This window comes from Equus przewalskii, chromosome 1, assembly GCF_037783145.1.
Source record: "Equus przewalskii isolate Varuska chromosome 1, EquPr2, whole genome shotgun sequence".
Classification (NCBI taxonomy): Eukaryota; Metazoa; Chordata; class Mammalia; order Perissodactyla; family Equidae; genus Equus; species Equus przewalskii.
The window spans coordinates 14,697,707-14,718,500 of record NC_091831.1 but is presented as its reverse complement, the minus strand read 5'-3'; the positions used below and the strand labels follow the sequence as shown (position 1 = coordinate 14,718,500).

The following is a 20,794-nucleotide window of genomic DNA, read 5'->3' as shown; positions in this document are numbered from 1 at the left end:
AGAGGGGGTGGCTGTTTTATTTTTAGCAACAAAATGTTCTCTCACTTCCCTGTCCCCAGGTCACCTTAGCTGATACCCAGCAGCCCCATCAGGGACAGAGCTGGGAGGGCACAGCTTGCATGCACTCCTATGACCACAAAACCTTCCCCCAAGGCTGGGGATTGCACCAGTTAGAGCAAGGTTTTGCTGGAAGGGGGGAGCTCTCTCTTGGGGAGGTTTTAGCCCAGTTTCACTGTTTTGTTCCACAAGACGCTCACCGGGTAGCCATTTGGGGTGGGGTGGGGTGGGGTGGGGTGGGGTGGGGTGGGGTGGGGGGGCCGGGAGGTGGTTGCTTTTAAGAACAAACAGTCCACCAGTCCACCGCACCCTGGCGGCCTCTGCCTCCTCTTGCCCCTAGGCTAGGCCTTTCTCGCCCTCACTCCCATCCCAACTCCCACCTCAATTTCCCTTGACTCACGGGCCTCGGAAGTAGCCACCTCCTGTTCATCTGGTTATGAAGTTAGGGCGTTTCTCACTTCTGAGCTTTAGTCAGCCATACCTGATTTCGAATGTCTTTAAAAAATTTTTTTCTTTCTCTTTTTCCCTCCCAAAGCTGGATCTCTTGTGCGGTTCCTGCCTTTTAAAGGGGCGATAACGTGAGGACATCTGAAATCCCGACTTTCTTTTCCCCGGGCTCACCTGGTTTCTGTCCTCCTGCGGGAGCTCCCGATTGCCTGCTTCTTTTAGGTCTTATTCGATATTAGAAGCGGACTGTAGTGGAGACCGCCTGATCTGCAAGTGCTCCAAGCCACCGACAGCTTTCCCTAGCGCAGGGCAGGGCGGCAGCGAGCTGGAGCAGCGACCGACCTGCGTGAGCCCAGGGCGCCGCTGCGCGCCCGCCACCGGCGCCGAGGCCAGCCGGTCAGTCGGCGTCTGGAGCCCAGAACCGCGGGTGAAAGGCCTCCGCTGCTCTCCCAACGCCCCAGCCGAGCATATGCCTCACCACCCAAATTCATTTTTAATTCATGACATCAGTTTAGGGACCATCGGAGCCTCTAAACAGCCTCACTCAAAACCAAAACCACCACCTCAACACAAGCAAAGACAGGAGGCCGCTGTCGTCTGGTCCAGAACGTTGGCTCCTCTGTCCCCAGGGAATGGGTATTTGGAAAACCACCTTCCAGAGGGGACCTGCTGTCCCTCACACAGAGTTACCACCTTTCCCTGGAGCCGAAATGGACGGCAGGTATTTGTTATAAAGACATAGCTGTCGTCAAAGTGGTTTCGATTAGGACTTTATGACGTTGCATTAAAACGATCAGATATGTGCTTGCAGGGAGGTTAAAGGCTCCCCAAATACTTTTACACACACACGGAAGAATTAAATATATGTATAAGTACATATATACCCAGAACTATGTACAACATACAATACTGCATATATGTAGTACTACATGTATGTACTACATACAATACTACATGTAATGTATAATAAAACTCATTATATGTTAAGTAGTATAATGTAATATAGGAGCTAGATGTTAAATATATGCTAAATAGCAGTATACAATAAGATTACCGTATAATACATATTATATGTTAAATCATAAATAACACAAACGGCCCATATATGTAAAATATACTATACATCGCATATATTAAACAGAATGTCCTTCTCTGAAATAACCAAGGGGCTGGAAGCTCCGTATCGCCCGGCCCCAGCTTGGTACAGGACGCCTGAGAGGAAGGAGGGACGTGCACAACGGTTCCCCGGTTGCTGGTGTCGCCACCCTACTCCCTGCCCCGTCCCACTTCCCCATGCGCCCACGTGTCTTGGGGTGGACGTAAAGATTCCAAACGACCAGTTCCTTATTGGAGTAACAGTTAACACATTATCTCTTACAGAGGTCAGACTCCACGGGGGGAGGGGGCACAAATTTCGTAAACGAGAGCCGAGGGCTCCTTTCCCCACGTTCACTGCAAGCCCCGAGCATATGGCGTTTGGTCCCGCGAGCTAAACCCAAGTGTTCTGTCTTAGACACGTAAGACAACTTAAAGTGCCATTTTCCAACGCAGGCATTTACAAGCAATTTGGAAATTGAAACGAATCTTTATATGCAAGACTTGAACGTTCCAGAGGCCCTTTAAGGCTGCGGTTAGAAAGGCAGTTAAGAAACCCGCGGATGGGCTGCAACGAGATGGTTCAAAGCAAAGCAAAACGTACAGTTAGAAATTTGATATTAACCGCGCACTCGCAAGTAATGCAGCTTAATGATAATTGCCGCGTGTGTTTACCCTTTTTATGCTGGGGAAATGGGAGAAATACTTTGACAGAGAAGTTACCCTAAAGAGTTGCATCGTTTAAAAGGGGAAAATATCTCAGTGGCCGCCGTTGGTTTACTGGCGAACTAAAACTGTGTATGGGAATTAGTTTTGCTCCAGAGTTACCTGGAAACGGAGCCTCAAAATCAATTGCCTGGAAGAAGGGAGTGTGTGTTAAACGAGCGCTGTTTTCGAGGGGAACGCGCAGCGCCCCTCCTTAGAGAGGTCTCTGGGGCCTGAGACCCTCTACGGACCCCCAGCTCCGGGTGGAGGCCCGGGCGCACGGCGCGGGGAGCGCAGGCGGCCCGTCTGTCCGCGGCTCCGGGGCGCGCCGCCGTGCGAGCAGCTTTTATTTGCAATCTCTTTAACTCTCCATTTCTGATTCCCTTCCCTTGGAGCGCCCTGCCGCGAAGTGTTAGACAAGCCCTGTCGTCTGTGGGCTCTCACCTCAGAGTCAATATTATCTCAGATGGGCACAATAGACTGGAATGAAAAGCTAATATTGAACCAATGAGGTCCCTGCCCGCGCCGCCGCGATGCCACCCTTTGTTGCGCAGCCCACGGCGAGCCGCAGGCGGCCCAGCTAAGCGGAGGGCGGCTGCGGTCCGGCCTCTCCGGGCCTCCGCTCGCGGCGGGGGGCCACGCCGGACCCAGCGCGGAGGCCTCGAAGGCCCAAGCGGGCTTCAGCAGACTGCAGGTCCCTGGAGGTCCCCTCAGACCCCACTCTCGGCTTCTCCTCCAGCCACCTGGGGCTGGCCGCGAAGCGGAGGGCTCCGCGCGGCCTTGGGGGAAGCGGAATGCACGGCGTGTCCCCGCACGCAGACACCGGGGGAACGCAAATAGGGGAGTGAGGCATGGTGTGTCCAACCCCCTGGTGTCCAAATAGGGGCCCGGAATAGGAGTGTGGCGGGGGAGGCGGGCAGCTGCGGGGCGCGAAATGGAGGTCTCCTTCCCCTCACCCCGGGGGCAGCCAGGCCGTCCTGCGGTTGCCAGTTATTAAAGGCCGCCGGGGCCGAGGCAGGTTTGCTGCTGCTCCGAGAGCGGGTCTCCGTGGGAGGGGGGCAGCCTGATCCTCTCTGTGGGCCTCTTCGGAAGCTCCAGCGCCTGTCCACTCTTCTGTCCCCGCCTAGCTCCGCGCAGGCTGGGCAGAGCTGGGGAGGCAGAGGTCGCTGGACCAGGGCCTTCGGGCCGCCTTGCTGGCTGCGAAGGGAGCTTGGGCTCTGGTTTTTTCATCCGCCCGCGTAGGCGCTGCTCTGTGGGCACCCCCGGAGGTTTCCGAGCCGCTCTGAGTCGCCCACATTAGCAACGCGAAGGTGCGGAGCCTCGGCCGCGGCCCCCGAGCATCCCGGCCGCCCAGCGGGCCCTGCTTGCTCTCCCGCTTGCTGGCCGCGGTGAGGCCGCCCACCGCCTTTTAGTCCTAAACCCGGGGCTCAAGTCACCAGGAGGCGACCCGGAAAGAAGAAAGAGGGCGTGGGGAGAGACCTCAGGCCGGAAAAAGTGGCCTGGAGGACAATGGTGGGCAATTGGGTTCGAAGCAAGCTCCGGAGTTACACTGTGTGAGGCCGCCTCGACGAGCCTCGCCAGCTATAACGGTTTGGGCGCCCCCGTCCGCCTGCGGGGGCTCTTCTCTGCCTTTTCTCATTGGCTTGAAGGCAGGTGCCTGGTGACGCTGGGGAGGGGGCTGAAGAGGCGGGACCGTACCGGGGCTCCTGGTGGAGTGACCATGGCATGCACGGCCAGGAGGTGAGAGTGGTTTGTGTAACCTCTCTGAACCTCAGTTTTCTCATCCGGAAAATAGGCATCATGACTCCTTCCACACCAGCTTGTGCTCTTCACTGAGATCGTGGATGTGAGCAAACAGGCTTTTAAATTAATACTCGATACAGGTGAGAGTTCTTCGGTCTCCCCTGCATCCTCCCCAGGTTTCAAAGAGAGCTGCAGCAGCCAAGAGAAAAAGCCTCTAGTTTCCTTCTCTCCTCAAGTGGCCATGATGTCCTTTCTAAGTCCTCACCCAGTCCCCAGAGTCCAGAAAATGGGGAGGGACTAAAAAGAGACAATTAAGTTCCTGAGACAGGGGCTTGAGGGATGCCAGCGTTTCAGAAGCTGCCCCTAGGTTCCCAGGGGGATCACCACTGACAACCCCAAGGAGCTCCTTAAAGGACTGGACCCCAAGTTACAAGGCCAGGGACCAGTGGCTAGAACAGAGTCTCAAACGAAAAGATGCTGGACAAGGCAGCAGAGGAGGGGAAAGGTGGGGGCCCCGCCTCCCGTGCTAGTCCTGTGGCCTGCTGGAGGCCACCTTTTCTGGCCTCGGGAGCACCTGGTGACAGTCGGTGCCCTTGTGGTCCAATGGAGAAGCAGGTTTTGGGGAGGTTAGAGAGGTTTGCGACAACCCTACCCATGCAAGCCGGGGGAGACGGCAGGGGAGACAGCTGTCTCCACCCCTGTCGGGGCAGTTGCCTGAGCAAGAGCGCCCGTGTTCTAATTCCTGCTTCCCTGTCTGTGTACCTCAGTCTGTCCCTTGCCTACCCTTGCTCAGCGTTAGACTTTCACTTGAAATCAGCCGAGGGAGACAGAAACCGAGATCTCCTTTGACTCTGTTTCCTTGCTTTCAATAGTGAATCAGGACAACCTGAGTGTTGAGGGATTGACGGGTGTCAACGTCATAAAGGAGGGAAAACTCAGCGGCCAGGTCCTGCGTGTGGCTCCATGCGTCAGTCGGCGTTATTGGCTCTTCAGAAATCTTGAATCTCGAAACAGACGCTCACAGCCTCCCGCTAACGTCCAGAGAGGGGCAGCGCCTGTTTCCTGCAGCCGCTCTGGACTGGGGTCCAGACCCTCCCGCGAGGGCTTGACTCCCAGGTGGATGCTTTGAACAGTTTCGCCGAGGATGCCACATGGGTTTCCAGCAAACCCCACGCGGATTGCACAGCCTCACCTCACGGGAGGATCCGGGCTGCCCCGGGAGGGATGGGATCCGCGTGCTCCAGGAGGACAGGGCCGGTCACCCGGGCCCCGCTGCAGTTGTCCAATCCGGTTGGTGATCAATCGCCACCTCTGCGATAACCCCCAGGACCCTGTCTCGGGGCGTCCTTGGCCGGCCACGAGGGGGCGCGAAGCTGGGCGAGTCGCACCCGAAGACCCCAGCTCTTTCGACTCCACCCGAGGCGGGACATCTTGGGCCCATTCTCTGAGCCGCTGTGGTCTGGCGGAAGGATCTGGGACCTCAGGCATGGAGTTGTGGCCTCACTTGCGCGGTAGCTAGCCATCGCCCCGGCAGAGGTGATCAGTGCCACGCCGTCCTTTGGGGCAGAACCTATCCGCCCTTCCTTGCACCTTTCGGAAGGAAGCCGGACTCCTTGTGGAGCTGGAATACTGGCGTGAATGGTGAACTCGGAAGCGGAGAACTGCAGTGATGGAGGGAGGAGGGACGCATTTCCAAGTCGTCCTCTCTTCTCAGTGGCCACTGAGCCTCCTTAGACTTCCTTTCCTGACCCAGATTGCGGCTGCAGCAAGATCTTGGCAGTGGGGCGCAACCCCAGCACCCCCCCAGGCGCACGGGGCTCAGGGGCTCAGCGGGTATCCCGCCCGCGCCCGGCCCTCGCCACTAGGCGCCGCTGCGCGCACGCGGATCGGGGTCCCCGGCCGCCGCGCCGGCCCAGGGAGCGGCCTCTGGGAGGACGCCAGAAAGGGATTTGCCGTAATAATTTTTAAAAAGTTTTTAAGGTATTAATTCTTCTGTTCGTTTTCCCGACGCGTTTGGAGAAGCCGGGTGACTGAGAATCACAGTGGGTTGGAGGAATTCTTAACCCGGCTCCAACTGGGATGGGGATGGTGTCTCCCCACCCCGGGACACCTTTCCTCTATCCCCGGACCCAGGAAAGGGCTCATCTTTCACTGACGTCCGCGCTTCCCGCGCTACCTGACGCGCGCACCGTGCGGACTCGCGGTACCGGCTCACCGGGAGGGTCCTAAACGCCGCGCCCTGGCTGTGGCGGAGTGCTCCGGGTGGGCCGGACCGCAGAGGGCCAGGGCCAGGGCCTGCCGTTAACCAATATTTGAAGAACGGTAACTGTGCCGAGTGTTAGCTCACTTACTCCTCTCAACAACTAAGATACTGATATTTTCTCTTCTTGGACGAGAAAACCGAGGCTCAAGCAGGTGAAGGGCACACAGGTAGTGACTCCAGGCAGCACCTGGGCATCTATTTTGAGTTGCACGAGATTATGCACCCACCCCCGTTATCGCGTAGGCCTAGCAGGGAAAGCACTGCTGTTTGCTCCCCAAAAGGTAGGGGGCCTGGCGGGAAACCCAGAGCAAATGGTTATGGGAGATCCCCAGAAATCTCTGCCCTTTGATGCCTCCCACTAGCCAGGAATCCAGGCCTCTCTCACCCTAACACGGCCCTAAGGAAGTCCCTGGCCTTTAAGGGAGCAGGGAGGAGCTCTTGGCAGGAGTGTGAGACCAGCAGTAGCTGATGTTTGTACAACTTCATTGTTCAGTCTTGAAGTCCAGCCACAAGCCCTAGAGGTGGGTAGGCAATAATAATTACAGCCACATCAAGGACAAGAGCTTTTATTACAGCTCATTCATTATGGGCTAGACACTGTCTAAGCATTTTGCTTGGTTTATCTTGTTGAACAACCCCAAGGGCCAAGATGCTATTATTTATCCCTATTTCACAGAAAAGATAACAGAGTCATAAGAGGTTAGGTAACTTGTCCAAGGTCATTCAGGCTGGACTGGGTTTTTTTGGGAGGGAGGGCAGGTTTACTTAGGTATAAATTCCATACATTAAGATTCATCCTTTCTAGTATGCAGTTCTATGAGTTTTGAAAAACGCATACAGACGTGTAATTACCACCACAATCCGGAAGTAGATTTCTATGCTCCCCCAAACAGGCCCGACTCCTTCTCGCCACTGCCCCGCAGGCAGCATGGGCCGTATTTTCACAGACGACAAAATGGAGGTCGGGAGAGGTTGCCGTGTTGCCCAAGATTGCCCAGGCAGTAAGTGACAGACCTGAGATTCGAACCTACATCATGTGTCTGCTAGCCCAGTTACCGCAAGAGTGTAGATTCCTGAATCTACAGAGCCCAACCGCGGTGGCTTGGGGGCTGGGGGAAGGGAGGCCTGCCCTCTAAGATGGAGCCTCAGAAATCTCCCCATCTCCCATGGCACGCGGTACTGAACCAAATACTCGCCCTTCCAGGGCATCTAAGGAACAAAGAGGGGCCGGATTCTGCAAGGGCGAAGCCACGAGTAAAGTGAGTGAGTAAAGTGAGTGCAGCCGCGCGGTCCAAGAAGCGGGGGCCAGAGGCAGCTCGGGGTCCGAGTCCAGACCAGAGTGCCCAGCGCCCTGGCGCGCCTCCACCCGCCAGTTTGGTTAATGAGTTACTCTCCTAGTTAATTCCCCCGCATGTCGGGGCCTGGCAGCTCGGAACCTTCCCCAGCTCCTCAGGTCGGGCGCATGAATTAGCATAGATTATCCGGCTTCCAGGGCTTCCACGCGGCCCCTGATTCACTGGAAACCTGCTTCTCCCTTGTGGGGGCCGACACCGCCTGGGGCTAGAGGCGCAGGAGGCAGGGGAACTGGCGTCCTCTGCCCGCCGGGAGGGCAGGCACCAGAGCCTGCTGGCTCTTACCCTCGGCCACCTGCGGGACAGCTAGAGTCACGGGGCAAACCTGGCCTTCTCAAGGAGGTTTGCAGGAGGCGGATGGCCTGCTTGAGGGGGTTGCAGGAAGGGAGACTAGCTTCAGAGGAGCCTGGGCCCTCTGCCCCAGCCAAATGTTCCTGCCTCCAGCAGGAGGCTGAGGGGGCTGGGCTCCAGACTGTGGCTCCCTCCCTTGGGACATTCTATGGACACCTTCTAGGCAAAGGGAGAAAGGCTTTAAGGGGGTACTGACAACACCTTAGTGCTCAGCCCTAGAGTTTTGAAGGAGGGCAAATGCCCATACACGTCACTATAGTGGGCCTCACCCCACCTCCCAAACGCTGACTGGACCCCCCCTTTGCCCTCAAGGTCAATTCCTCTCATGCCCTGAGCCAAGATCACTAGTACCAACTGTGCAATGAATGGTCATTCTCCACCCTGCAGTCAGGGCAGGCTTTGAGTGCTCCCAATTTTCCACCTGGAGTTTCAGGCCGAGTTTTGAGGGCCTGGCCTGAGGTAGAGGCTGGAGCCTGACTCCCCAGCCCTCCTGGAGAACCTACCAGGGAGTAAGGGGCCCTCTCCCTCCCTCTCCAGGATCTGGGATCTACAGCCCGCCTGAACAGAGTGTTTCTTTCCAGCTTCAGAAATAGCGGGCTGACCTCTACCTCCACTCCAGGCTCCACGGCTGGCTGGCACAACCAAAAGACTTCCACTGTTCCTGGTGGCTCTAGGCTCCCTGCCGGCCTGGGCAGCATCAGGTTTCTGTGCCCACAGCCTAACTGAGGGAAGGATTTCTGAACTGGAGACAACATTTTCAGAGGTGGTAATTCAGACCCCAGGAAGGTGCCTCTTCGACTGCACCCCACCCCAAGAGGCCGGATCAAAGACCCTGTATCCTTAGGCCTGGGAGAAAGGATGGGGGGATGCCTGCAAAGCAAGGCCACGAGAACCCGTCAAGCAGCAAAACCCTAGCCCAGAGCTGGAGTCAGAGGTCTGCAACCTGAGGCAGGCACAGGTTTCTCTGAGTGTGAGGGCAACGCCAGGCCCACACCTGTCTCGGTGTGAATGTTTGCATGTGTGTGTGCCTCAGGGAGGTTGAGGGACAGCGCAGATGACCCCTGTTGGCCCCTCACTAAGGTCAGGCGCCCAGACAACCTCAGAAAACACACTTCTAACTCCTCTATTGCCTGGAGGGTTTTCCAAAAGGGGTTTTCGGACCCCCTCCCCCCAAACACAAACTATGCCTGGAATAAAGAAGTGAGAAATTGACATGAACGTAAATACACAGCAGATGAAACCAGAGAGGGTCAGGGAAGACCCTAGGGCAGGAAAGGGGGTAGCTGGCGAAGGGGGTGTGTAGCACGTCCTAAGACCTGGGGAGCCTCCACTGATGAATCTGGTGGTGTTGCAGCCTCGCTCCATCGACTGCGCTCTTCTCCCCCTCCCAGTGGACTTTTCGAGGGTCTCACGGCAACCTAGTCACCAACACAGGCATTTCTTCGTACTTAAGAGAAATGACATGGGCTTCCAAGTAATAGATTTAAAGGACGCCAGATTTTTTTTTAATCATTAATTGTAAACGTGCAAAATACCTGCTGGTACTTCACTTTGGAAGAATGTAATTGGCAAAAAGAAAAAAAAAGAGGAAAAAAGAGGCGGCTGATGAATAGATAATAGATCTTTAACCACCAATAAACAGAAAGCAGCGCCAGCAGCCTGGGGGATGTGATCATAATTATACCGCTGCGTGAGCCAATCGCGACGAGGGAACTCGGCCCTAAAATCGGCCCAAAACCGAAGGCAAGCTCGAAAATGCGGACACGGCCCGGGACCGGAGACGCGATCTGCCGTCCCTAGTTTCGAGCCCTGGGTTAGCAAAGCAACCCGCCCCTGGGACGACAGATGGCAGAATGATGGAAATAATAATAGCGTCAGTAATGATAACAATGACAACACTAACACAAGCAATAACGACAACGGAACGATAATAGTCGCACCACATCAGCTTCTCCTCTGACTTTGGACCCCCGGTCCAGATAATACAGAAGAAACTGTTTTTAAGAAGGAAGTGAGCACCCTCCCAGAGAGAAAACGCCAGAGCCTGTGGGGCGAGTTGGAAGCCCATAGCCCCGGCAGGGTCGTCGACTCCCGTCTCAACTTGCAAACGAACGAGCCGGGTCAAGGATCGCGAACGCAGCGACCCAAGGACCTCTAGGTTACGCGCGGTTGGGGGACCCCTCTCTCAGCCCCCAGGCTCCCTCCTCACCTAGGAAACCGCCAGGCGTTTTGCTGGGGGTGAGGACCGGTATAACCAAACGGCTCCGTTACCCCTCGCGCGGAACCAGCCCCTGCCCGCTTACCCTCGCGGTACTCGGGGGGTGATCCCAGCTCCCCTGACCCGGGGCCGCGGAGGGCAGCAGCGGCGGAGCGCTAGGCGCGAGGAATCTGCGTGTCTGTCTGTCCGTCTGTCCTACCAGCTCGGGCTCGGCAGGCTCAGGATCCAGGGGGCTGCAGCCGAGGCGCCGCCGGCCGGGACTCTGCAGGGACCGGGGTGCCCCGGAGGGAGTGGTGGCGGTGGAGGAGGAGGCGGTGGCTGAGGGAGAGGAGGTGGGGAAAGAGGAGGAGGAAGAAGAGGAGAGGAAGAAGGAGGAAGAGGAGGAGGAGGAAGAAGAGAAGAAGCTGAAGGCAGAGGAGGCGGCGAAAGAGGCGGAGGAGAAGCTGCAGCGGGCGCCGCGGGAGCGAGTGAGCCGGGAGCGCGGGACGAGGGCGCGGAGAGGCCGGGCGGCCTGGCGGGCGCCGGAGGCACAGCCGAGGCAGCGGCGCCGAGTCCGTTCCACTCTCGGCCCGGATCCAGGCCTCCGGGTTCCCAGGCGCCTGCCTCCCTCTGACGCACTTTAAAGAGTCTCCCCCCTTCCACCTCAGGGCGAGTAATAGCGACCAATCATCAAGCCATTTACCAGGCTTCGGAGGAAGCTGTTTATGTGATCCCCGCACTAATTAGGCTCATGAACTAACAAATCGTTTGCACAACTTGTGAAGAAGCGAACACTTCCATGGATTGTCCTTGGACTTAGGGCGCCCTGCCCGCCTTTTGCAGAGGAGAGAAAACTTTTTTTTGCCTCCCCCAAGAAACTCCCCCCCCCCCGCCTCTAACTCCGATCCCCCCACGCCATCTCGCCAAAAAAAAAAAAAAAAAAAAAAAAATTACCCCAATCCACGCCTGCAAATTCTTCTGGAAGGATTTTTCCCCCTCTCTCCAGGTTGGGCGCGTTTGGTGCAAGATTCTCGGGATCCTCGGCGTTGCCTCTCCCTCCCCCTCCCCCTCCTTTCCTTTTTCCTTTCCTTTCCTTTCTTTCTTTCCTCCCCCCACCCCCACCCCAAACAAACAAGTCCCCAATTCTCGTCCGTCCTCGCCGCTGGCAGCGGGCGGCGGAGGCAGCGCGCCGCGGTCGCCGGGAGCCGGAGCCCCGGGCGCCCGCTCCTCGGCGCAGCATGTTCCAGCCGGCACCCAAGCGCTGCTTCACCATCGAGTCGCTGGTGGCCAAGGACAGTCCCCTGCCCGCCTCGCGCTCTGAGGACCCCATCCGTCCCGCGGCGCTCAGCTACGCCAACTCCAGCCCCATAAACCCGTTCCTCAACGGCTTCCACTCGGCCGCCGCCGCCGCCGCCGCCGGCAGGGGCGTCTACTCCAACCCGGACTTGGTGTTCGCCGAGGCGGTCTCGCACCCGCCCAACCCCGCCGTGCCCGTGCACCCGGTGCCGCCGCCGCACGCCCTGGCCGCCCACCCCCTGCCCTCCTCGCACTCGCCACACCCCCTCTTCGCCTCGCAGCAGCGGGACCCGTCCACCTTCTACCCCTGGCTCATCCACCGCTATCGATATCTGGGCCACCGCTTCCAAGGTACGTGCCACGTCGCGGGGCTGCAGCGCGCCGCATCCCGCACTGCCCTCGGCCTGCTCGGGGTGGGCGCTCGGCAAGGCCTGGGCGGAGGTTTCTCCGGCTCGCTGGCCCTCGCGCCTGTTCAGAAACTGGGCGGCGAGGGGCCGGGCATGGTGTTGGTCCCCAGTCTCGGAAGCTGCGGCCGGTTGGGGGCTGGCCTGCGGCCGCTTGACCCTTAAGAAGGGGCACAGCCAGAGAAGTTGTCCCCGAGTGTTCTGAGGTCGAGGCAGGCTGGGACAGCCTTCGGTGAGTGCCGGCCGCCACGGAGTCCTGGAGCCCGCGGGGTCCCCAGGCTCCCCATCTCCTCGGCGATGCCCTCGCCTCCCTGGCTCCGAGGGGCGAGGACAGGGCCCGGCTGCTAAGTTCATCTTCTACTGCGAGAGACCCTGTTCGCCACCCACTCCTCGCCCCTTCAGCCTAGACCCACGACTTCTTGGTCTCCGGCCCTCTTCGGGAGGCCAGGGGACCCTCCGTGCCGCGAAGCAGAGTCTGGGGGTTTGTTCTTTTCTGTTTTTTGGAGGCCCAGGGAGGGGCTGGAACTCACGCGGGCAGAAACCTCCGGGGCCGGCGCTCTCGCCGCGACCTGCTCCATCGGGGCGCCGAGCGGCCGCGCGGGAAGTCAGGTTCGGTCTGGGTTTTGTTTTTGTTTTTGTTTTCCTTTTAAAAGAAATGAACTGAGTCGGGAGACGGGCTGGAGAAGAAGACCTGTTTGGGTGTTTGCCTTTCTTGCTATTTTTTGATTTATTTGGTTTTTTTCGGGGGGGGGGGTGTGGGAGGAAAGTTAAAACTCCAGAAAAAGTGTCGAGTAATTAGTTTAGCGATCGGAGCCGGGAAGAGACATACCTCCCGCGGCAGCTGATCAATACTCAGCGGCTTGTTCATTCTTTAACCCTTTGAGCTCCTGCCGAGCCTAAAATCTGGTAGATGCCACTCCCCCAATAATTTAAAAAACAAAACAAAACAAAAACCTTTCTCTCTCATTTCTGGAGACCGGATTTGCCTCCATTCCCGCCTGGACTGTCGGCTTGTTTTTCTTTGTGTTTTTAGTGAATCGATTTCCCACCCTAATGAGTGAACCCGAAACTCTCTCGCAAAGTTTAGGGCTCCCTTTCCTCATTCCCCGCCAGCCACGCTCTTGGTCCCGACAGCAGGCCCGGAGTAGCCGGGATTGTGTGGGGCCGCGGACAGTCCCAATCGGTGCCCACAGCTCGGTAACCCCCGAGTTTCGATCCCTTCGCTCGCGCCTCCTAGTTCTCTGCAGCCGGGCAGCGGGGGAACCGGGTCCTCGGGAGGCAGCGGCGGCCGAAACCGGGCGCACCCGCTGGCGAGATTTCGGTCCCAGCCAGGCTGCAACCAAATCCCCGGCCTCTGCACTTTCCCGGAGGAGAAAGATTTAAATAATTTTAAAGTACGTCCCTGAGAAAGCTCCAGATAGCGGCCCACCGCCTCTCCCCCCGGGGTCAAAGTTCTCCGAGGGGTTAGAAAGAAGAGAAAGCCGTTTCTTTGGGTCGTGGGCACCAATCCCCGGGCCGCCCCTACTGCCTCCTCCTCTGCCCCGGGCGCCCGGCGCGGGGGTGGCGAGGCCCGCGGCGCCAGGGCAGCTGCGAAGCCTGCCGAGGTCAGGAGCGTGGGGACTGGCCCCGCCGAGGCAGCTGCTGGGTGGGGGCCGCGCAGGTACAGCCCAGGCGGTCGGGGGCTGCTGCTGGGCCAGTGTCCTCTTCGCGCGCCTCCGGAGGGCCACCAGCCCCTCAGGCCGAGCCCCACCGGCTACGCGAAGGCCCTGAGCGCGGTGCCCCGCCAGCCCGGCTCGGGAGAAGCGGCCGGCCCCAGCCAGGCCGCCCCCCTCTAACCAGAACTTCTGTTGTGTCCCCCGCAGGGAACGACACAAGCCCAGAGAGCTTCCTTTTGCACAACGCGCTGGCCCGAAAGCCGAAACGGATCAGAACCGCCTTTTCCCCGTCCCAGCTTCTGAGGCTGGAACACGCCTTCGAGAAAAACCACTACGTGGTGGGCGCTGAGAGGAAGCAGCTGGCGCACAGCCTCAGCCTCACGGAAACTCAGGTGAGCCGGCCCCGGCACGACGACCCCATCCCAGATCTCCGGCCCCACGCAGCTGGCGCACAAGTGCGGAGCTGGGAGAGGGCCTTCGGCAAAGAGCCCGGGAGCTGGTTCCAGGCCGGGGCTCAGGATGTGTATGTTTCAAGGTGCCTGGCTTCCTTGGGCTCCAGCAGGGCACTGTGAGCCTATCCACCCCGGGCTCTAGGGGCACGCGCCGAGTCGCTCCTTCTGCCCGGCTGGGCATGCTTGGCAGCTCTTGGCTAAGACACCTGTGCACTTCGGTGAGACTTGCGGTGACAGTCTAGTGACTCGGCTGGGGTCCAGCAAGAGGGAGAGTGCAGCAGGGGGCCGGGGGTGTATGGGACTAGAGGCTGGAGACGGCTGGGAGCGGGTTAAGGGCGACTTCTGTGCGACTGCAGGCCCTCGCTCACACCGACGGCTCCAGTTACTCCCGTTGAGGTGATCGGAGAGTCAGACGGCAGCGGCGTAAGCCAGGCATCTTGGGTGTGTCCCTAAATCAGAGAAACAGAGCTGGAAGGCTGCGGAGAGGGGCTGCCCCAGAGGACAGACCCTTCCTGCGCCGGAGTCCCGAGGCGGGCCTGGCTCTGGCCTGCCCCGGGGCGGGGAGGGGGCTTAGGGCTACAGTAGGCGCTACTGTACGCGGAGCCGCGGGGCGGGGTCAAAGTTCTCGGCAAACTGTAACGTTTTCGGGCCGATTAAGTAGTAACACTTTTTCTGGGAGGCGCAAAGAGGTCGAAGCTTTTGTTTTAAAACGTCCCCCAGGACAAAACCGAGGAGGGCCTGGCGGGTTGGTGCGCGACCGCGCACAGGCGCGCCCGCGGCTTTCTCCTGGATGGCCGAGGCGGCGGTGGTCTTTGTCCGCCTCGCTGCCCACGCTGCCTGGGGGCTTTGTGTGCGTGTCAAGCCCCGAGCGCACCGACGCGCGCCTTGGGCGAGCGCCGGGGAGAAATGAACCGTCCTCCCCCTCAATTAGCAAACTCAAAGCAAATTAAACTCAGCCTTGTTCCAGCTCGGCTTTTTCATGGGGCACTTGGGGGGACTGGGCATTAGGGGAGAGCAAGCAGGAACCTGGGCTGGCCGTCTAAAAGGAGGAATTGGAGTGGACTTCAGGGGCCTGGGGAGCTGCTATCAGGATGGGACAGTCCCGGGAGCAGGGGAGTTGCAGTCACCACATTTCCCTCACCAGTCCCTCACTGCTGGGGACCTGGGACAGTGTTACTGTCTAGTCGGGTCGCTGAATGAGGACCCATCACTCAGCTTCCCCAGAGGGCAATGGGGCTTGCAGCCCAGTTTGCCTCATTGCTCCCCAGACCACTGGCAGCTGACCTGGGGAGGCCAGGCCACCAGCCCTGTCCTGGTGAGAAGTAATGTGACCCGGTGGGAGCTGACCCAGGCCAGTCCTGGGGCTGGTTAAGAGGACGGGAGAGAGGTCTCTCCCTCTCTTCTGTTCTCTTTCTCAGTTTCTCTCTTATTTCCCCTTTATCCCCACGTCTTTCAGAAGCTTTCATTTTTGAGCCTGTTTTCCTAGCTGGAAAGGTACAACTGGGTTGGTGCCCAGGCCTCTGCATCCCACCGTGCCCCCTGGCTTCCTCCAGCAACCCCCCCCCCCAACTCCTGCTCACCTGCAACAGCCCTGGGCAGGGAGGAGGAAGCTCAGGCAAATCTGAGAGCTTACCCAGGGCCCGGGCCCCTGCAGAGGAGGCGCTTTATTTAGGCAACGCTGCGGAAACCGGCAGAAAATAGAAAGCACATTGGGCCCTGCCGGAAGCTGCAGCAGGGAACGAGGTCTTTCCTGCTCTGGCTAGGTAGAGGGAGTTAGGAACACGTCTCTTTTTATTTTTTCTTACTTACTATTTTTATAGGGGTTTCCCATGCTTTGCAAGACTTTTGCTCTCAGCGGGACGTGGGTGTCCCGGGCAGGGTAAGGCAAGAAGGGGCGCTGTGCGTTTCCGGCTGCTTGGGCTGGGGAAAGCGTCCAGGAGGGCTCAGAGGGCGGGGAGCCAGGCTTCTCACCCTCCACGCACTAGCACTAGGAGCACTGCTCTCCCAAGGGAGGCCATGGGGAGGTCGGTCCTTAGGATACGCCGCTGGGGGACCGGACTCTTGCAGTCTCAGTCCCGGGTGTCGGCTGGCCAAAGGAGGAAGAGGCAGGAGGGCGCTCTAAAGGAACTAATGCGCCCCATCTGCCTCTCGCCCGCAGGTAAAAGTATGGTTTCAGAACCGAAGGACGAAGTTCAAAAGACAGAAGCTGGAGGAAGAAGGCTCAGATTCGCAACAAAAGAAAAAAGGGACGCACCATATTAACCGGTGGAGAATCGCCACCAAGCAGGCGAGTCCGGAGGAAATAGATGTGACCTCAGACGATTAAAAACACAAACCGAACCCCACAGAAACGGACAACACGGAGCAAAACAGACAGGGAGAGGAGGGCAAGAAGAAGGAAAAAACCCTACAAAACAAAAACAAACCGCACACACACATTCACCGAGAAGGGGAGAGGGAGTCAGAGAGCAGCGGCGCATCGCAGACTTTGGGCAGCGAGGGCGCAGAGTCCTGATCCGAGGCCGCGCCAAGATGGCAGAGGACCGGAGGCTCCTTGTTCAACATGCAACCCTTGTCTAAAGAGGCAGCTGAGTGAGTGAGAAAGAGACAGAGAGAGAGGGAGAGAGAGAGAGAGAGAAAGAGAGCGAGAAAGATTGAGAGAGAGAAATGTGGCAAAGCCGAAGGCGCTCTGACAAGGGGAGCTGTCAGTCAAACGCTAAACCAGGAGACAAGATGATTGGCAGGTATTCCGTTTGTCGCAGTCCGATTTTTAAAAAAATAATGATAATGATGATAAAAGAAAAAACCCAACCAGGCACAGGACTTTTTATTTTGCACCTCGCAGTGTTTTTTCCCCAATTTTTAAAAATAATTAGTAATAATAACAATCGAAATTCCACATCCAGCCCCATCCCACACCTGTTCAGAAACTTGAATTGCATGTAGCAGTTGTTGGGCGAATGGTGTCTAAAGATGGAAAATGAATTGTAATTTTCTTTTCCTTTTAAAGACAGGTTCTGTGTGCTTTTGATTTTGATTTTTTTTTTTTCGAGAAATGTGCAGTCTGTAAACACTTTTTGATACCTTCTGACGTCAAAGTGATTGTGAAAGCAAAATGAAGTAGGCTGAGCGATAGGGGTCCTCTCACAGAGCTATGGGGAGCAGGATTGGGGGCTGGGGGTGGCAGGGGAGGGTGCCCACAGGAGGAGTCAGGACTTGTGCTGGAAAAAAACCCCTAAATTAATTATATTTCTTGGACATTCCCTTTCCTAACATCCTGAGGCTTAAAATCACGAGGTAAACTCCTTTTAGTGGTTGGAGATATTGGCTGAGTTCAACCATTCTTTGTAAAGTCCATTCCAAACTTTAAATCTATCTATTGCAAAAACTGAAGGACTGTAGTTAGCGGGGATGGTGTTAAGTGTGGCCACCGACCTGGTGGCAAGTTTTCGAGCACTGAGTTTCTATTCCAAGATCATAGACTTACGAAAGAGAGTGACAAATGCTTCCTTAATGTCTTCTATACCAGAATGTAAATATTTTTGTGTTTTGTGTTAATTTGTTAGAATTCTAACACACTATATACTTCCAAGAAGTATGTCAATGTCAATATTTTGTCAATAAAGATTTATCAATATGCCCTCAGAGTAGTCATCTTGGGAAATGCAAGTGAATTTTTTAAAAAAGTATCTTTATAATTTGAGTGTGGTCTTTCCCCAACTAGGCTCAGGAAACCCAGGCTCCCCACCCACAAAAGGGCCAGACTGATGGATTCTTGGGCATTTTGAAGGGAGCTGGGGGTGGAGAGGGGCGAGGATTAGGAAAATTTAAGTGCTTCGGAAAAGGGATGGGAGAGTTTTTCCAACCAGACCTTTGCCCATTGCAAGGCCCACTGAGGGAGTTTAGTTTGAATTTCAGGTTAAAAATGCTTACTTCTCTTAACCTCTAGTTATTTTTTTAAAAAAAATCTGGACATATAGTTATGCATTGAAGAATAGTCCCCTGCAACTGGGGAAAACGCTTAGCAGAATCAGAATCTTGCAACTTTTAAACTATGTTTCTGAGTTCACACCCCAAAATACAAGTTTGTCTCATTCTCTCTCTTTCTGTCTTTTCCTTCCTTCCTTCTTTCCTTCCTCCCTTCCTTCCCTCCTCCCTCCCTCCCTTCCTTCCTTCTTTCCTCTCTGGCCCCGGTCTGCCGAAGGTGATGAGGCAAACCCAAGGGCCTCAGCAGCCTTATAAGGCAAGCATTCTGAGAAACCTTCAACTCTTCATTTTAACATTAAAGAAAAAGTTGTAACCAGTCTTGGAGGAAACTTAGCTTTTTTCCCCCTCCTTCTCCCTTCTAGGGGTACGAGGTTGTTTTTGCATGCTTCATTTGCTTCTTATCCTGATAGGCTGCATTAATCAGTTTTATTTCCATTGATAGAGAAACCTCGTCTGTTCTGTTCGAGCTACAAAGCGTCCTGCAAGCTTTTGTGAAAGTGCAAATCAGTTTAAGCAATTATCATACCAGGAATATGAAGGGGAAAGAGGAGGCCTGGCCCAGTGGTCTCCTTTAATCTCTTAATCCACGGATCCAGGGGGGCTGCCTGGACATAATTTAGGACAATCTCCCCACCCTTTACACTGTGATAAGGCCAAGTTACAATGCAGGGCAAAAATACAAGCTTTGTTAACATCCTGCCTTGAAAAGTTAAGATTAGACATTCCGTGCACGTGTGAGGACTATAGGGCACTATGGAAATTTTTCCTCCTTTCTTTTTTTTCCTTCCCTCCTCTCCTCTAAAGTCTAATTCATTCTTGGTCTCTCTCCTTCTTTTTTTTTTTTTCTTTATCTTTTCCTGTCTTTTCTTTTTGCTCCGTCTCTGTTCCTCTGGAGAACCCTGGCCGCTCATGGTGTGTGTTCACGCAGCCTCCTCTGGGAAGGTGTATGTGTTGTGGGGGAGACTGGGCTGCAGGAGGATGCCGGGGCGAGAGGGGGCTGCCTCGGGAGACCCAGCCTCGCCTCTCTCGGGGACAGGTGCTGCCCTGGGTATCCTGGAAACTGAGGAGTTTCCAGCCGCTAGGACAGCGGAGACCTCTGGTGACTGACAGCTGTCTTGAGTGCTTTGCGGTCCCTGCTCCAGCGAGGCATATCTTTCCTTTAAACAACTAGATACCTTTTCCTTCTATCACTTCCCCCAAACCCAGATTGCTTTAAACATGAGCACAGACCTGGTAAGATTCAGATTGGCCTTTCCAGAAGAAATTTTTCCTGTCTTGATTTAAAAGACTTATTTCTGCAGGAACCATATACTTTTTTGAAGTACGAGAAAAGGGAGAGAGTGACGAAGATTTTTTTTTTTTTTGGTAAATGTCCTATGTAGTGTAACAGCAATAAAATCATCAGAGAATACTATTAGCTTTGAAAAAAAAAACCTAAAAGCTTTATTACAAACCAAGCTTTGAAAATAGGGGGGATTAGGCGGCTGAAAGGGTCCCACAATGGTAAGAAGAAAAGGTTTCATGCTAATGAGGTTAATGCCCTTTGTATCTCAGGCCTCCACATCTTCATTACGCGCTATCTCCGGCTGCACCGAGCGGCTCAGAGAGCCGCAATCCACTCCAACGCCCCCTTCCCGGCCCAAAGAAGGATTTGATAGCAGCTCTGTTCAAACTAGATAATTATATCTTTTCAAGTCGGAATTAAGATAAAGAAAGTGAAGCAGAGGCGGCTCGCCTTGATCCACTGCAAACAAATTTGGCGCACTTTCGAGTCCTTCTCCCCGCCTCAAAAAGGCAGGACAGTCAGCTTATTAGCCGCTCGTTTGCTTTATTAATTCATCTATTTAAAGTGGCAGGATTAGAGCGTCTAATGTGGACGCGGGCTGCCGTGGCGCTGAGGAATATAAATATTTGCGAGATGCCATCCCACGATGACTCTCTGGGCGCGGGGCGCCGGGGCGCGGGGCAGGGTGAGGGGCGCGTGTGCCTTGCGGCTACGTGCCCTTCACGATGCGCGCGTGCTGGGCTGCAGCTTCTTGGGCAGGGATGCGTGGGAGCTGTGCGCTCTAGGTCTGTGTCCTCCTTCGTGGTACATGGGTGCCAGGCCTGGATGCCCCTGGCAGGGCTCTCTGGGCACCGAGGGCCAGCTTCTGCATTCCTCCCTGCAAGTGATAAACTGCACGCGTGATGCCTTGTGTCCTGCCGGTTACCCTGAATGGGGACGTAGGTTACAGGTTTGGCCTATTTCCTGCCCCCTTGTTGATTCCTTGTGGGCCTTTCCTGTGCGTCCCCCTGTGGCAAGTGAATGTGGGTGAGACGAGAGGCGTGGGTTCTTGGTTTGCGTTTCCCCGAGAGTGTCAAACGGAATGTACAGTGCCAGTGCGCCCTGGCTGCGTTCTCCGTCCAGCGAGGTACACGTGGGCTCCTTATGCGTTTCTAGCTTGGGATCTCATTCCCTCAGGCCCGGTAGGCGTGCGCGGGGCTGGGTATGGGGACGGGGGAGGGGGGCTTTTTCAAGGCACCAGAAACTCGTGGGATGAGAGAAGCTTTGGATAGTTACCCCTTTCTGCCTGTCGCTCTGGGTGTCCGGTGCCCCCAGCTCCCTCCGACTCTGCTCCTGGCAGCCCAGCCGAGCCGGAGTGGGAGCGTTGGCGGCGGCCCGGAACCTGCCGGGCCACTTTTGTGCTAGGGGCGGATTGTGGCAGGCAGAGAGCCGAGCCAAGCAGGCCAGGCAGAATGGGGGCTCGGGCCTGCGCGCGGCCTTGGAAACCTCGGCTCCTCCCCGTCCCC

General features: G+C 56.3%; 1 protein-coding gene and 2 long non-coding RNA genes across 5 annotated transcripts in view; 2 read left to right on the top strand and 1 right to left on the bottom strand.

Moving 5' to 3' along the window:
• The window catches only part of LOC139078997 (uncharacterized), a 32,183-nt gene extending 21,439 nt beyond the window's left edge, over positions 1-10,744 (bottom strand). The window contains exon 1 of the long non-coding RNA XR_011532245.1: positions 10,317-10,744. This is a non-coding gene — a long non-coding RNA (uncharacterized lncRNA). The remainder of the gene's footprint in view (positions 1-10,316) is intronic.
• Positions 2,872-6,034, top strand: LOC139079051 (uncharacterized). Its single transcript, XR_011532330.1, has 3 exons — positions 2,872-3,158; positions 4,100-4,187; positions 4,920-6,034. It is a non-coding gene; the product is annotated as an uncharacterized lncRNA (long non-coding RNA).
• On the top strand, positions 10,620-17,664 carry EMX2 (empty spiracles homeobox 2). Of its 3 annotated transcripts, none has more exons than XM_008525741.2 (3): positions 10,620-11,857; positions 13,773-13,957; positions 16,176-17,664. In XM_008525741.2, the coding sequence occupies exons 1-3, from the start codon at positions 11,449-11,451 to the stop codon at positions 16,341-16,343; spliced, it is 762 nt and encodes a 253-aa protein (XP_008523963.2). In that variant the 5' UTR covers positions 10,620-11,448; the 3' UTR covers positions 16,344-17,664. The 3 variants fall into 3 exon arrangements, 2 of the variants coding, with proteins under 2 accessions (XP_008523963.2, XP_070447715.1); XR_011532224.1 differs by having other exon boundaries at positions 10,981-12,519; XM_070591614.1 differs by lacking the exon at positions 13,773-13,957 and having other exon boundaries at positions 11,266-11,857; positions 16,176-17,030.
• The last annotated feature ends 3,130 nt before the right edge of the window (positions 17,665-20,794 follow it).